The sequence below is a fragment of the Coregonus lavaretus genome, assembly GCF_964263955.1.
Source record: "Coregonus lavaretus genome assembly, contig: HAP1_SCAFFOLD_1563, whole genome shotgun sequence".
Classification (NCBI taxonomy): Eukaryota; Metazoa; Chordata; class Actinopteri; order Salmoniformes; family Salmonidae; genus Coregonus; species Coregonus lavaretus.
In genome coordinates this window covers 22,501-40,000 of record NW_028160484.1, presented here as the reverse complement: position 1 = coordinate 40,000, position 17,500 = coordinate 22,501, and the positions used below count along the sequence as shown (strand labels likewise).

Below are 17,500 nucleotides of genomic sequence, written 5' to 3'. Positions count from 1 at the left end.
GGTATGATATAAAATGCTAACCTCCCCTGTTATTGTAATGGTGAGAGGTTAGCATGTGTTGGGGGTATGATATAAAATGCTAACCTCCCCTGTTATTGTAATGGTGAGAGGTTAGCATGTCTTGGGGGTATGATATAAAATGCTAACCTCCCCTGTCATTGTAATGGTGAGAGGTTAGCATGTCTTGGGGGTATGATATAAAATGCTAACCTCCCCTGTCATTGTAATGGTGAGAGGTTAGCATGTCTTGGGGGTATGATATAAAATGCTAACCTCCCCTGTTATTGTAATGGTGAGAGGTTAGCATGTCTTAGGGGTATGATATAAAATGCTAACCTCCCCTGTTATTGTAATGGTGAGAGGTTAGCATGTCTTAGGGGTATGATATAAAATGCTAACCTCCCCTGTTATTGTAATGGTGAGAGGTTATGATGTCATGAGGTGTGATATGTGTGTGTCTGTAACTTTCTCAATCATCATTATTTAGTATTCATTCAGGATTATCCATAATCATGGTAACATCCGCATGAATGTAGAAGTGTTTAGAAACATACAGCGCATTCGGAAAGTATTCAGACACCTTCACTTTTTCCACATTTTGTTACGTTACAGCCTTATTCTAAAATTGATTCAATTGTTTTGTTTTTTCATCAATACCCCATAATGACAAAGCAAAAATATTTGTAAAAAATGTTTACAAATGTATATATATATATATATATATATATATATATATAAATGGAAATATCACCACCATGCTTCACCGTACGGATGGTGCCAAGTTTCCTCCAGACGTGATGCATAGCTTTCAGGCCAAAGAGTTCAATCTTGGTTTCATCAGACCAGAGAATCTTGTTTCTCATGGTCTGAGAGTCTTTAAGTTCCTTTTGGCAAACTCCAAGTGGGCTGTCATGTGCCTTTTACTGAGGTGTGGCTTCCGTCTGGCCACTCTACCATAAAGGCCTGATTGGTGGAGTGCTGCAGAGATGGTTGTCCTTCTGGAAGGTTCTCCCATCTCCACAGAGGAACTCTGGAGCTCTTTCAAAGTGACCATCAGGTTCTTGGTCACCTCCCTGACCCATTCCCTTCTCCCCCGATTGCTCAGTTTGGCCGGGCGGCCAGCTCTAGGAAGAGTCTTGGTGGTTCCAAACTTCTTCCATTTAAGAATGATGGAGGCCACTGTGTTCTTTGGGACCTTCAACGCTGCAGAATTTTCTACGGACAATTCCTTCGACCTCATGGCTTGGTTTTTGCTCTGACATGCACTGTCAACTGTGAGACCTTATATAGACAGGTGTGTGCCTTTCCAAATAATGTCAAATCAATTGAATTTGCCACAGGTGGACTCCAATCAAGTTGTAGAAACATCTCAAGGATGACCAATGGAAACAGGATGCACCTGAGCTCAATTTCGAGTCTCATAGCAAAGGGTCTGAATACTTATGCAAATAAGGTATTTCTGTTTTTATTTTGTATAAATTTGCTAACATTTCTAAAAACCTGTTTTCACTTTGTCATTATTGGGTATTGTGTGTAGACCAATGAGGAAAAATTAATTATTTAATCAATTTTAGAATAAGGCTGTTACGTAACAAAATGTGGAAAAGGTCAAGGGGTCTGAATACTTTCCGAATGCACTGTTGCATTGAATATTCTTTGTGTGCAGTTTGACAGCAACACCACAGGGGGTGCTAGAGACCTTATTAAAACCAGTCTGACAGAGCCCCACCTGTTTAGCAAAATATATACAGAACCAGTCAAAAGTTTGGACACACCTTGTCATTCCAGGGTTTTTCTTTATTTTTACTATTTTTTACATTGTAGAATAATAGTGAAGACATCAAAGCTATGAAATAACGCATATGGAATCATGTAGTAACCAAAAAAGTGTTAAACAAATCAAAATATATTTTATATTTGAGATTCTTTAAATAGCCACCCTTTGCTTTGTACTCTCTTGGCATTCTCTCAACCAGCTTCATGAGGTAGTCACCTGGAATGCATTTCAACTAACAGGTGTGCCTTGTTAAAAGTTAATTTGTGGAATTTCTTTCCTTGCGTTTGAGCAAATCAGTTGTGTTGTGACAAGGTAGGGGTGGTATACAGAAGATAGCCCTATTTGGTAAAAGACCAAGTCCATATTATGGCAAGAACAGCTCAAATAACAAAGAGAAACAACAGTCCATCATTACTTTAAGACATGAAGGTCAGTCAATTAGGGAACTTTCAAGAACTTTTAAAGTTTCTTAAAGTGCAGTCGCAAAAATCATCAAGCACCATGATGAAACTGGCTCTCATGAGGACCGCCACAGGAAAGGAAGACCCAGAGTTACCTCTACTGCAGAGGATAAGTTCATTAGAGTTATCAGCCTCAGAAATTGCAGCCCAAATAAATGCTTCACAGAGTTGAAGTAACAGACACATATCAACATGAACTGTTATGAGGAGACTGCGTGAATCAGGTCTTCATGGTCAAATTGCTGCAAAGAAACCACTACTAAAGGACAACAATAATAAGAAGAGACTTGCTTGGGCCAAGAAAAATTTGACCTTTGGTCTGGAGTCCAAATTGGAGATATTTGGTTCCAACCGCCATATGTGTATTTCCCACCGTAAAGCATGGAGGAGGAGGTGTTATGGTGTGGGGTGCTTTGCTGTTGACACTGTCTGTGATTTATTTAGAATTCAAGGCACACTTAACTAGCATGGCTACCACAGCATTCTGCAGCGACACGCCATCCCATCTGGTTTGGGCTTAGTGGGACTATCATTTGTTTTTCAACAGGACAATGACCCAACCCACCTCCAGGCTGTGTAAGGGCTGTTTTACCAAGAATGAGAGATGGAGTGCTGCATCAGATGACCTGGCCTCCACAATCCCCCAACCTCAACCCAATTCAGATGGTTTGGGATAAGTCGGACCGCAGAGTGAAGGAAAAGCAACCAACAAGTGCTCAGCATATGTGGGAACTCCTTCAAGACTGTTGGAAAAGCATTCCAGGTGAAGCTGTAATACTGTCCATAAAATGTATATAGTATGTATAAGCTGGAAGTAGAGGCCTAAGCGTTGTTGTTCACTAGTCTACTCCAATTAGGGAAGGGATGGTGGTGTTGGAAAGTAATAAAGGGAAATATATATATATTTTTTTTAAGGATATGTACACTACCGTTCAAATGTTTGGGGTCACTTACAAATGTCCTTGTTTTCGAAAGAAAAGCAATTTTTTATCCATTAAAATAACATCTAATTGATCAGAAATACAGTGTAGACATTGTTAATGTTGTAAATGGCTATTGTAGCTGGAAACTGCTGATTTTTAATGGAATATCTACATAGGCGTACAGAGGCCCATTATCAGCAACCATCAGTCCTGTGTTCCAATGGCACGTTGTGTTTGCTAATCCAAGTTTATCATTTTAAAAGGCTAATTGATCATTAGAAAACCCTTTTGCAATTATGTTAGCACAGCTGAAAACTGTTGTGCTGATTAAAGAAGCAATAAAACTGGTCTTCTTGAGACTAGTTGAGTATCTGGAGCATCAGCAATTGTGGGTTCGATTACAGGCTCAAAATCACCAGAAACAAATAACTTTCTTCTGAAACTCATCATTCTATTCTTGTTCTGAGAAATGAAGGCTATTCCATGCGAGAAATTGCCAAGAATCTGAAGATCTCGTACAACGCTGTGTACTACTCCTTTCACAGATCAGCGCAAACTGGCTCTAACCAGATGCCTCACAGGTCCTCAACTGGCAGCTTCATTAAATAGTACCTGCAAAACACCAGTCTCAACGTCAACAGTGAAGAGGCGTCTCCGGGATGCTGACCTTCTAGGCAGAGTTGCAAAGAAAAAGCCATATCTCAAACTGGCCAATAAAAAGAAAATATTAAGATGGGCAGTCTGAGATATGGCTTTTTCTTTGCAACTCTGCCTAGAAGGTCAGCATTCCGGAGTCGCCTCTTCACTGTTGACGTTGAGACTGGTGTTTTGCGGGTACAATTGAATGAAGCTGCCAGTTGAGGACCTGTGAGGCGTCTGTTTCTCAAACTAGACACTCTAATGTATTTGTCCTCTTGCTCAGTTGTGCACCGGGGCCTCCCACTCCTCTTTCTATTCTGGTTATAAAGATCTTTGCAGATAGTTTATCTAATCCCATTGTGACACTTTTTGTAAAGTGGACACTATTTGGCACGAAGGCTCCCATTGATTTTGATAGCCATTTTCACTCAGACACGATATTAAAGATGGCATAGGTCATTACAAAATGTGTAGAAATGCAGGAGATTAACTTTAAAACTTAAAAAAAGCCCCCCCAAAGGCTAGAGCTGGCCCTGAGTAGAATATAGTAAAATACCATAACATAGAATAGAAGTTCACCGGTGTCTGATTGTTTTTTTTTTTGTTAAGGTTGAAAATTACACAAAGGGTAATGTCATAATAGTTTACATTTCCTCCAAACCTCATCTTTCACATTCTCAGAGCTCAGTATGCTGGGGTAAGAGAGTGACGGTGTTTTTTTTTGTGTGTACAGCGCTGGAGGCCAGTTGCTACGGGTAACGGCTTTGGGTGACACAGGTCATTGTTCTCCGGCGGGGTCGGACAGAGGAGCGTTGGACCGTAAATCATCTCGGATGTCCGCGCTGTTTTACTCCACTGTTTACGTCGATCGATAAGAGTGCTAGCGATCTGATAAGGATCTGGAAGTCTTTGTACCGAACAATTAGTCCACCGATCGGTCAACAAACCGGTTGAAGTTTTTTTGAAGTCGGCCGGTGGCGTGTGCAGGGGGTTGGCCAGCTGAGTATCCTGAAATGATCCTGGTTCACGGCAGGAAGTTAGTTCTACTACACGCTATGCATGTGCGCAATCAAACACCTATTGTTTTAATGCAACCATTTGGACTGTAGGCTATGAAAGATTTTCCTTCATGCAACCATGTTGAAATGTACAGAAAAAGTATTTGGTAAACAATGTTGTTTAGTCTAATAACCTGTCACCTCTTTTTTGGTTATCTATTCGCAGGTTAGCGTTTTTCGTCACGGATCTTGTTTTGGAGGTAGCTCTGCAGAGTCGTCACTAGCTGACACCAAATCATAAAATCGGATTTTAAACCTAACCCTAACCTTAACCACACTGCTAACCCTAATACCTAACCCTAAACATTATTTTTTTTACAATATAGCCATTTTGACTTTGCAGCTGGCCTGTCTAAGTGGAAATCGCTCAGTTCTGCCTCTAGGACAAGACTCATGACAATAAACGTCAACCTGCTATTTATTCGTCAGCTGATGTGAGTGTGTGTGTGTGTTATTTATATATATATATATATATATATATATATATATATATAGTGTGTGTGTGTGTGTGTGTGTCATAGTGTGTGTAGCCTAGTGTTTTTTCTTTAGAGTGTGTGTTATGTTGTACGTCTGTTATAGAGTGTGTGTTGTAAAGTGTGTATTATAGACTTTGTGTGTTATATTGTCAGTGTGTTGTAGCCTAGTGTGTGTGTGTGTGTGTGTGTGTGTGTGTGTGTGTGTGTGTGTGTGTGTGTGTGTGAGTGTCTGTGTTGTAAGATATGTGTGTGTGTGTGAGTGTGTGTGTGAGTGTCTGTGTTGTAAGATATGTGTGTGTGTTATAGTATGTTTAGTAGGTGTGGGTGTTATAGAGTGTGTGTTGCCTAGTGTGTGTTGTTATAGTGTGTGTCATGGAGAAGTATGAGAACTTGGGGATGGTCGGCGAGGGAAGCTACGGCATGGTCATGAAGTGTCGTCACAAGGAGAACGGGAGGATCGTGGCCGTTAAGAAGTTTCTGGAGTCGGAGGACGATAAGACAGTCAAGAAGATCGCCTTGAGAGAGATCAAGATGTTGAAGGTCAGTTGGAGCTTAATAGATTTGGATAAAATAGAACAGAATATAATAAAATAGAATATATTACAATGAAACAGAATATAATCAAATGGAATAGATTAAAACAGAATATAATCAAATGGAATAGATTAAAATAGAATATAATCAAATAGAACAGATTAAAACAGAATATAATCAAATAGAACAGATTAAAACATAATAGAACAGAATCACTTGATTCTTCCCAGAGGGAACTTAATTTGTGGCAAGTCGGATAAGATGTCCAGATGCATTAAACATTTTACATTTTAGTCGTTTAGCAGATGCTCTTATCCAGAGGGATCCAACCCACAACCCTGGCGTTGCAAACGCCATGCTCTACCAACTGAGCTACATCCCTGCCGGCCATTCCCTCCCCTACCCTGGACCAATTGTGCACCACCCCATGGGTCTCCCGGTCGCGGCCGGCTACGACAGAGCCTGGATTCGAACCAGGATCTCTAGTGGCACAGCTAGCACTGCGATGCAGTGCCTTAGACCACTGCGCCACTCGGGAGACTTAAACAACGTGTAAACAGCAACATTCCCACATAACATACTGTATGCCAGGAATCGGCAGCTGGCGGCCCCTTCTTTTGTAGGTTTAGGAACTCAGTTGGGGTCTCAACTTACCGTTGAGAGTTAGAATAGTAGAATACACGAGGTGCAATTTTCGAAAAACGTGGTTGTGTATCAGCAGTTTTAGCCCATGTCCGAAAAATGACCGACCGGGGAGCTCCCATTGATTTCGTTTTAGTCACGCTCACTCGGATATCATATTAAAAAACTGCAAACATTTCTCTCCATCCCCTGTGGCAAAATCTGTAGAATTTCAGCAAACTTGCTTAAAACTGCAATATGTTCTCTCCGCCCCATGGCAAAATCTGTAGAATTGCAGGAAATTAACTCTAAAACGTCAAGTTTTTGATTGAGATAATATGTACCTGTGTATATACACTACCGTTCCAAAGTTTGGGGTCACTTAGAAATGTCATTTTTTACAGCCACATACAGTTTGTAAGGACACAGTGGGGTTTACAAGGACCAAGACAATCTCAAGTCTCTTCCTCTAGTATTGTGACCTGAACTATTTGCCTCAGCAGCGGGGGCCCATCAAACCAAAAGGAAATCAAAACAAAAACTGATAATAATAGATTGCTTCTATAGAGATATTTTCAGGTTTCATTTACACCATAAGAAAGAGTCAATGTATATAGCAACCTGTCTAAAGTCCGAAAACACTTGACATGACTTATGAGGTAGTTTCATTTTCTGTAAGTGTTAGGGGTGAGATCAGCAGGCGGAGGCTGATTTGGATAGGTATGTCAGTTGCCATGGAAACGTCTGAGCCTGTAGCACTCCACTGCTCAGGCTGCTCTGCTGTTGCCATGGAAACGTCTGAGCCTGTAGCACTCCACTGCTCAGGTAACTCGGCTGTTGCCATGGAAACGTCTGAGCCTGTAGCACTCCACTGCTCAGGTAACTCGGCTGTTGCCATGGAAACGTCTGAGCCTGTAGCACTCCACTGCTCAGGCTGCTCTGCTGTTGCCATGGAAACGTCTGAGCCTGTAGCACTCCACTGCTCAGGTAACTCGGCTGTTGCCATGGAAACGTCTGAGCCTGTAGCACTCCACTGCTCAGGTAACTCGGCAGTTGCCATGGAAACGTCTGAGCCTGTAGCACTCAACTGCTTAGGTAACTCTGCTGTTGTCATGTTACGTCATATCTCTCCCTCTGACGGTTGGGCTGCTTGCCTTTTGTCTTTTCAAAGTTCATCTCACTTGCTGGAAAGTGTTATGTATTTTGGGCTACCATATTTTTTTTAGTAGGGCCATGCGCAGACAAGTCAAAAACCAGGACTCCTGTATATGCTGTAAGGACAATACAGTTGCCTGTAGCTAACTTAAATAACATCAAATTGATCAGAAATACAGTGTAGACATTGTTAATGTTGTAAATGGCTATTGTAGCTGGAAACGGCTGATTTTTTTAATGGAATATCTACATAGGCGTACAGAGGCCCATTATCAGCAACTATCAGTCCTGTGTTCCAATGGCACGTTGTGTTTGCTAATCCAAGTTTATCATTTAAAAAAGGCTAATTGATCATTAGAAAACCCTTTTGCAATTGTGTTAGCACAGTTGAAAACTGTTGTGCTGATTAAAGAAGCAATAAAACTGGCCTTCTTGAGACTAGTTGAGTATCTGGAGCATCAACAATTGTGGGTTCGATTATAGGATCAAAATGGCCAGAAACAAATAACTTTCTTCTGAAACTCGTCAGTCTATTCTTGTTCTGAGAAATGAAGGCTATTCCATGCGAGAAATTGCCAAGAAACTGAAGATCTCATACAACGCTGTGTACTACTCCCTTCACAGATCAGCGCAAACTGGCTCTAACCAGAATAGAAAGAGGAGTGGGAGGCCCCGGTGCACAACTGAGCAAGAGGACAAATACATTAGTGTCTAGTTTCAGAAACAGACGCCTCACAGGTCCTCAACTGGCAGCTTCATTAAATAGTACCCGCAAAACACCAGTCTCAACGTCAACAGTGAAGAGGCGACTCCGGGATGCTGACCTAGGCAGAGTTGCAAAGAAAAAGCCATATCTCAGACTGGCCAATAAAAATAAAAGATTAAGATGGGCAAAAGAACACAGACACTGGACTTTTTCTTTGCAACTCTGCCTAGAAGATCAGCATCCCGGAGTCGCCTCTTCACTGTTGACGTTGAGACTGGTGTTTTGCGGGTACTACTTAATGAAACTGCCAGTTGAGGATCAATCAAACAACCAATCAATCCATTATTTGTTCCCCCCCCCTCTCCAGCAATTGCGCCATGAGAACCTTGTCAACCTGCTGGAGGTGTGGAAGAGGAGGCGTCGCTGGTACCTGGTGTTTGAGTTCGTAGAACGTACTGTGCTAGATGACCTAGAACAGAGTCCAACAGGTCTAGACTACAGCCGCTTCAGAAGATACATCTACCAGATACTACAGGCTATCACCTTCTGCCATCAACACAATGTGAGTGTGTGTGTGTGTGTTGTGTCAGAGGAGGCTGGTAGGAGGAGCAATAGGAGGACGGGCTCATTGTAATGGCTGGAATGGAATCAATGGAACGGTATCAAACACATCAAACATATGGAAACCACGTTTCCATTTATTCCATTCCACCAAAAATGATTGGAACCCATGTTTTCAGCCATGTTTTCAGTACTCCAGCACCTTACCCTTGCGAGGATAACGACATTGAACGTTTTTCTAAAATGTTTTATGAGATTGGAAAACATTTTTATTTATTTATTTTATTTATTTAACCAGGTAAGAAGCCAGTTGAGAACAAGTTCTCATTTACAACTGCGACCTGGCCAAGATAAAGCAAAGCAGTGCGATAAAAACAACAACACAGAGTTACATATGGGGTAAAACAAAACATAAAGTCAAAAATACAACAGAAAATATATATACAGTGTGTTCAAATGTAGCAAGTTATGGAGGTAAGGCAATAAATAGGCTATAGTGCAAAATAATTACAATTAGTATTAACACTGGAATGATAGATGTGCAAGAGATGATGTGCAAATAGAGATACTGGGGTGCAAATGAGCAAAATAAATAACAATATGGGGATGAGGTAGTTGGGTGGGCTAATTTCAGATGGGCTGTGTACAGGTGCAGTGATCGGTAAGGTGCTCTGACAACTGATGCTTAAAGTTAGTGAGGGAGATAAGAGTCTCCAGCTTCAGAGACTTTTGCAATTCGTTGGAAGGAATGGCGGCCAAAGGAGGTGTTGGCTTTGGGGATGACCAGTGAGATATACCTGCTGGAGCGCAGACTACGGGTGGGTGTTGCTATGGTGACCAATGAGCTAAGATAAGGCAGGGATTTGCTTAGCAGTGATTTATAGATGACCTGGAGCCAGTGGGTTTGGCGATGAATATGTAGTGAGGACCAGCCAACAAGAGCGTACAGGTCACAGTGGTGGGTATTGTATGGGGCTTTGGAGACAAAACGGATGGCACTGTGATAGACTACATCCAATTTGCTGAGTAGAGTGTTGGAAGCTATTTTGTAAATGACATCGCCGAATTCAAGGATCGGTAGGATAGTCAGTTTTACAAGGGCATGTTTGGCAGCATGAGTGAAGGAGGCTTTGTTGCGAAATAGGAAGCCGATTCTAGATTTAACTTTGGATTGGAGATTCTTAATGTGAGTCTGGAAGGAGAGTTTACAGTCTAACCAGACACCTAGGTATTTGTAGTTGTCCACATACTCTAGGTCAGACCCGTCGAGAGTAGTGATTCTAGTCGGGTGGGCGGGTGCCAGCAGCGTTCGATTGAAGAGCATGCATTTAGTTTTACTAGTGTTTAAGAGCAGTTGGAGGCTACTGAAGGAGTGTTGTATGGCATTGAAGCTCGTTTGGAGGTTTGTTAACACAGTGTCCAATGAAGGGCCAGATGTATACAAAATGGTGTCGTCTACGTAGAGGTGGATCTGAGAGTCACCAGCAGCAAGAGCGAAATCATTGATATACACGGAGAAAAGAGTCGGCCCAAGAATTGAACCCTGTGGCACCCCCATAGAAACTGCCATAGGTCCAGACAACAGGCTCTCCGATTTGACACATTGAACTCTATCTGAGAAGTAGTTGGTGAACCAGGCGAGGCAGTCATTTGAGAAACCAAGGCTATTTAGTCTGCCAATAAGAATGCGGTGGTTGACAGAGTCGAAAGCCTTGGCCAGGTCGATGAAGACGGCTGCACAGTACTGTCTATTATCGATCGCGGTTATAATATCGTTAAGGAAGGGATATTAGACCATTCCTCCATACTAATGTATATATGAATGTATACAGTGCATTCGGACCCCTTGACTTTTCACACATTTCCACACTCCACATTCCACAAAAACAGGTTTTTCGAAATGTTTGCAAATGTATTAAAAAATAAAAACAGAAATACCTTATTTCCATAAGTATTCAGACCATTTGCTATGAGACTTGAAATTGAGCTCAGGTGCATCCTGTTTCCATTGATCATCCTTGAGATGTTTCTACAACTTGATTGGAGTCCACCTGTGGTAAATTCTATTGATTGGACATGATTTGGAAAGGCACACACCTGTCTATATAAGGTCCCACAGTTGACAGTGGATGTCAGAGCAAAAACCAAGCCCTGAGGTCGAAGGAATTGTCCGTAGAGCTCTGAGACAGGATTGTGTCGAGGCACAGATCTGGGGAAGGTTACCAAAACATTTCTGCAGCATTGAAGGTCCCCAAGAACACAGTGGCCTCCATCGATCTTAAATGGAAGAAGTTTGGAACCACCAAGACTCTTCCTAGAGCTGGCCGCCCGGCCAAACTGAGCAATCGGGGGAGAAGGGCCTTGGTCAGGGAGAACCCAATGGTCACTTTGACAGAGCTCCAGAGTTCCTCTGTGGAGATGGGAGAACCTTCCAGAAGGACAACCATCTCTGCAGCACTCCACCAATTAGGCCTTTATGGTAGAGTGGCCAGACGGAAGCCACTCCTCAGTAAAAGGCACATGACAGCCCGCTTGGTGTTTGCCAATGGCACCTAAAGAACTCTCAGACCATGAGAAACAAGATTCTCTGGTCTGATGAAACCAAGATTGAACTCTTTGGCCTGAATGCCAAGCGTCAAGTCTGGAGGAAACCTGGCACCATCCCTACGGTGAAGCATGGTGGTGGCAGCATCATGCTGTGGGGATGTTTTTCAGCGGCAGGGACTGGGAGACTAGTCAGGATTGAGGGAAAGATGAACAGAGCAAAGTGCAGAGAGATCCTTGATGAAAACCTGCTCCAGAGCGCTCAGGACCTCAGACTGGGGTGAAGGTTCACCTTCCAACAGGACAACAACCCTAAACTCACAGCCAAGACAACGCAGGAGTGGCTTCGGGACAAGTCTCTGAATGTCCTTGAGTGGCCCAGCCAGAGCCCGGACTTAAACCCGATCGAACATCTCTGGCGAGACCTGAAAATAGCTGTGCAGCAACGCTCCCCATCCAACCTGACAGAGCTTGAGAGGATCTGCAGAGAAGAATGGGAGAAACTCCCCAAATACAGGTGTGCCAAGCTTGTAGCGTCATACCCAAGAAGACTCAAGGCTGTAATCGCAGCTAAAGGTGCTTCAACAAAGTAAAGGGTTTGAATACTTATGTAAAAGTGATATTTCCATTTATTTTATTTTATAAATTTGCTAAAATTGATAAAAAACATTTTTTTGCTTTGTCATTATGGAGTAGCTGGAGGTAAGCAGGAGGTAAGCTTCTCATATGGTGTTGAGTAAAGCTTAACCATGTATTAGATCGTAGGTAGGTAGTTAGTTGTAGTTAGGTATTGTATTTATTATAGGTTAGTATTGTTGTTATTGTAGGTTTCCGTAGGTAATTGTAGGTTAGTATCGAAGCACGAGGCTAGCTAGCTAGCGGGTAGCTACTGGTAACGATTAGCAACGCTGGAGAGCTGTTTCCAATGTTAATGTAGTCCTAGCCAACGTTTAATTTTTTGCTTAACCATGTATTAGATCGTAGGTAGGTAGTTAGCTGTAGTTAGGTATTGTATTTATTATAGGCTAGTATTGTTGTTATTGTAGGTTTCCGTAGGTAATTGTAGGTTAGTATCGAAGCACGAGGCTAGCGGGTAGCTACTGGTAACGATTAGCAACGCTGGAGAGCTGTTTCCAATGTTAATGTAGTCCTAGCCAACGTTTAATTTTTTGCTTAACCATGTATTAGATCGTAGGTAGGTAGTTAGCTGTAGTTAGGTATTGTATTTATTATAGGTTAGTATTGTTGTTATTGTAGGTTTCCGTAGGTAATTGTAGGTTAGTATCGAAGCACGAGGCTAGCTAGCTAGCGGGTAGCTACTGGTAACGATTAGCAACGCTAGAGAGCTGTTTCCTATGTTAATGTAGTGCTAGCCAACGTTTAATTTTTTGCTGCGTTATGCGTTATGAAAGGAACTAGACACGGACTTGAATTATCTGTTTAGTGTGCTAACACACTCTTGGCAGTTTGTTGTAACCAAGTATTGATGCTAAATTGTGTGTTATTGGATGCTAGCTTGCAAGTTAGCTACGGCGTCATAGCTAGGCATCGTGGGTTGTTCTGGGTAGTTACTGTGTCTTGGCAGTGTCCTCGGCCGTGCCGGCTGTAGCACGAAGCTAGCTAGCTAGCCGTTCTTCAAACAAAGTCAACACAGTGGCCATTGCTAGCTACCCAACACGACCAGCTAGCTGTACTGTAGTAGCTAACTACAATATACTTGTCCTAGCTAGCCAACGTCTAATCATTGCTGCGTCATGAAAGGAACTTGACACAGACACGAATGATCTGTTTAGTGTGTTATCACACTATTGGTGGTTTGTTGTGACCAAGTGTTGGTGCTAAACGGTGTGTTATTGTTATTGGATGCTAGCTTGCTAGTTAGCTATGGTGTCATAGTTGGCTAGCTGAATAAAGTGGGTTGAGTCTATTCCTTTAAACATTGAACCGCTGTGGTTCACAACAACTCTGATTTCTAAAGGCGGAAGTTGGGAGAGTTTTTGTTCGGGTGGTTCAGTGAAACAATTTTAGTTTCTGAGGTAGAAGTTTGTGGTGAGGGAGGCCCTGCTCTCTCCGCTCCCAGATGCTTAGCTCATTTCATTCCGATCTCCTCTGCATTTTTGTAGCCATTTGCTACAGCCTGTCAACTATGCCTCTGCCTATCCCTGTTCTCTCCTCTCTGCACAGGCTACACAAACGCACCACACCGTGTGGCTGCTGCCTCTCTAACCTGGTGGTCCCTGCACGCACCACCCACGTGGAGTTCCAGGTCGCAGGCAGCCTCTGGAACTGCCGTTCTGCTGCCAACAAAGCTGACTTCATCCCAGCCTATGCCAACCTCCAGTCCCTCGACTTCCTGGCGCTGACGGAAACATGGATCACCACTGAAAACACTGCTACTCCTACTGCTCTCTCCTCGTCTGACCATGTGTTCTCGCATACCCCGAGAGCATCTGGTCAGAGGGGTGGTGGTACAGGAATCCTCATCTCTCCCAAGTGGACATTCTCAATTTTTCCCCTAACCCATCTGTCTATCTCCTCATTTGAATTCCATGCTGTCACAGTCACTAGCCCATTTAAGCTTAATATCCTTGTCATCTATCGCCCTCCAGGTTCCCTTGGAGAGTTCATCAATGAGCTTGACGCCTTGATAAGTTCCTTCCCTGAGGATGGCTCACCCCTCACAGTTTTGGGGGATTTCAACCTCCCTATGTCCACATTTGACTCATTTCTCTCTGCCTCCTTCTTTCCACTCCTCTCCTCTTTTGACCTCACCCTCTCACCGTCCCCCCCTACTCACAAGGCAGGCAATACGCTTGACCTCATCTTCACTAGATGCTGCTCCTCTACTAATCTCACTGCAACTCCCCTCCATGTCTCCGACCACTACTTTGTTTCCTTTTCTCTCTCACTCTCCTCCCACACTACTCACTCTGCCCCTACACAGATGGTAATGCGCCGCCGCAACCTTCGCTCTCTCTCTCCCACTACTCTCTCCTCTTCCATCCTATCATCTCTTCCCTCTGCTCAATCCTTCTCCCTCCAATCTCCTGATTCTGCCTCCTCAACCCTCCTCTCCTCCCTTTCTGCATCCTTTGACTCTCTGTGTCCCCTATCCTCCCGGCCGGCTCGGTCCTCCCCTCCAGCTCCGTGGCTTGATGACTCATTGCGAGCTCACAGAACAGAGCTCCGGGCAGCGGAGCGGAAATGGAAGAAAACTAAACTCCCTGCCGACCTGGCATCTTTTCACTCCCTCCTCTCTACATTTTCTTCATCTGTTTCTGCTGCTAAGGCCACCTTCTACCACTCTAAATTCCAAGCATCTGCCTCTAACCCTAGGAAGCTCTTTGCCACATTTTCCTCCCTCCTGAATCCTCCCCCCCCCCCCCCCCCCTCCTCTCTCTCTGTGGATGACTTCGTCAACCACTTTGAAAAGAAGGTTGACGACATCCGATCCTCGTTTGTTAAGTCTAATGACACTGCTGGTCCTGCTCACACTGCCCTACCCTATGCTTTGACTTCTTTCTCCCCTCTCTCTCCAGATAAAATCCTGCGACTTGTGACTGCAGGCCGCCCAACAACCTGCCCGCTTGACCCCATCCCCTCCTCCCTTCTCCAGACCATCTCCGGTGACCTTCTCCCCTACCTCACCTCGCTGATCAACTCATCCTTGACCGCTGGCCATGTCCCTTCCGTCTTCAAGAGAGCGAGAGTTGCTCCCCTTCTCAAAAAACCAACACTCGACCCCACTGATGTCAACAACTACAGACCAGTATCCCTTCTTTCTTTTCTTTCCAAAACTATTGAGCGTGCCGTCTTTAGCCAACTCTCTTGCTATCTCTCTCAGAATGACCTTCTTGATCCAAACCAATCAGGTTTCAGGACTGGTCATTCAACTGAGACTGCTCTTCTCTGTGTCACGGAGACTCTCCGCACTGCTAAAGCTAACTCTCTCTCCTCTGCTCTTGTCCTTCTAGACCTGTCTGCTGCCTTTGATACTGTGAACCATCAGATCCTCCTCTCCACCCTTTCCGAGCTGGGCATCTCCGGCGCGGCTCACTCCTGGATTGCGTCCTACCTGACCGGTCGCTCCTACCAAGTGGCGTGGCGAGAAGCTGTCTCCGCACCACGTGCTCTCACCACTGGTGTCCCCCAGGGCTCAGTTCTAGGCCCTCTCCTTTTCTCCCTATACACCAAGTCACTTGGCTCTGTCATATCCTCACATGGCCTTTCCTATCATTGCTACGCTGACGATACACAACTAATCTTCTCCTTTCCCCCTTCTGATAACCAGGTGGCGAATCGCATCTCTGCATGTCTGGCAGACATATCAGTATGGATGACGGATCACCACCTCAAGCTGAACCCTGGCAAGACGGAGCTGCTCTTCCTCCCGGGGAAGGACTGCCCGTTCCATGATCTCGCCATCACGGTTGACAACTCCGCTGTGTCCTCCTCCCAGAGTGCGAAGAGCCTAGTCGTGACCCTGGACAACACCCTGTCGTTCTCCGCCAACATCAAGGCGGTGACCCGCTCCTGCAGGTTCATGCTCTACAACATTCGGAGAGTACGACCCTGCCTTACACAGGAAGCGGCACAGGTCCTAATCCAGGCACTTGTCATCTCCCGTCTGGACTACTGCAACTCGCTGTTGGCTGGCCTCCCTGCCTGTGCCATTAAACCCCTACAACTCATCCAGAATGCCGCAGCCCGTCTGGTGTTCAACCTTCCCAAGTTCTCTCACGTCACCCCCCTCCTCCGCACACTCCACTGGCTTCCAGTTGAAGCTCGCATCCGCTACAAGACCATGGTGCTTGCCTATGGAGCAGTGAGGGGAACGGCACCTCTGTACCTTCAGGCTCTGATCAGTCCCTACACCCAAACGAGGGCATTGCGTTCATCCACCTCTGGCCTGCTGGCTCCCCTTCCTCTGCGGAAGCATAGCTCCCGCTCAGCCCAGTCAAAACTGTTCGCTGCTCTGGCACCCCAATGGTGGAACAAGCTCCCTCACGACGCCAGGACAGCGGAGTCACTCACCACCTTCCGGAGACATTTGAAACCCCACCTCTTTAAGGAATACCTGGGATAGGATAAAGTATTCCTTCTAACCCCCCCCCCCCCCAAATTGTAAAGTGGTTATCCCACTGGCTATAGGGTGAACGCACCAATTTGTGAGTCGCTCTGGCTAAGAGCGTCTGCTAAATGACGTTAATGTGCCCTTGAGCAAGGCACTTAACCCTAATTGCTCCTGTAAGTCGCTCTGGATAAGAGCGTCTGCTAAATGACTAAAATGTAAATGTAAATGTAGATTGATGAGGTAAAAAATGTGGAAAAATTCAAGGGGTCTGAATACTTTCCGAACTGTATTCCCTATATGTTCCAGATAGGGACATGGAGCCAGAGTACATCCTGGTGACTTTGGTTTGATGTATACTGAACAAAAATATAAACACAACATGTAAAGTTTTGGTCCCATGTTTCATGAGCTGAAATAAAAGATCCCAGAAATGTTACATACGCACAAAAAGCTTATTTATCTCAAATGTTGTGCACAAATGTGTTTACTTCCCTGTTAGTGAGCATTTCTCCTTTGCCAAGATAATCCCCCATCCACTTGACAGGTGTGGCATATCAAGAAGCTGATTAAACAGCATGATCATTACACAGGTGCACCTTGTGCTGGGGAAAATAAAAGGCCACTCTAAAATGTGCAGTTTTGTCACACAACACAATGCCACAGATGTCTCAAGTTTTGCAATTGGCATGCTGACTACAGGAATGTCCACCAGAGCTGTTGCCAGAGAATTGAATGTTCATTTCTCTACCTTCAAAGTCATTTTAGAGAATTTGTCAGTACGTCCAACCGGCATCACAACTGGAGACTGCGTGTAACCACGCCAGCCCAGGACCTCCACATCCGGCTTCTTCACCTGCGGGATCGTCTGAGACCAGCCACCCAGACAGCTGATGAAACTGGGTTTGCACAACCGAAGAATTTCTGCACAAACTTCACCAACTGTCAGAAACCGTCTCAGGGAAGCTCATCTG

The 17,500-nt window shown here is 44.4% G+C and overlaps 1 protein-coding gene across 1 annotated transcript in view; it reads left to right on the top strand.

Annotated features, from left to right (window-relative positions):
* Nucleotides 1–5,546: 5,546 nt before the first annotated feature.
* LOC311121757 (cyclin-dependent kinase-like 2) overlaps nucleotides 5,547–17,500 on the top strand; it is a 28,582-nt gene continuing 16,628 nt past the window's right edge. The window contains exons 1-2 of the mRNA XM_084196211.1: nucleotides 5,547–5,874; nucleotides 8,718–8,912. Of these exons, the coding sequence (XP_084052337.1) occupies nucleotides 5,707–5,874; nucleotides 8,718–8,912 (363 nt within the window). The 5' untranslated portion in view covers nucleotides 5,547–5,706. The remainder of the gene's footprint in view (nucleotides 5,875–8,717; nucleotides 8,913–17,500) is intronic.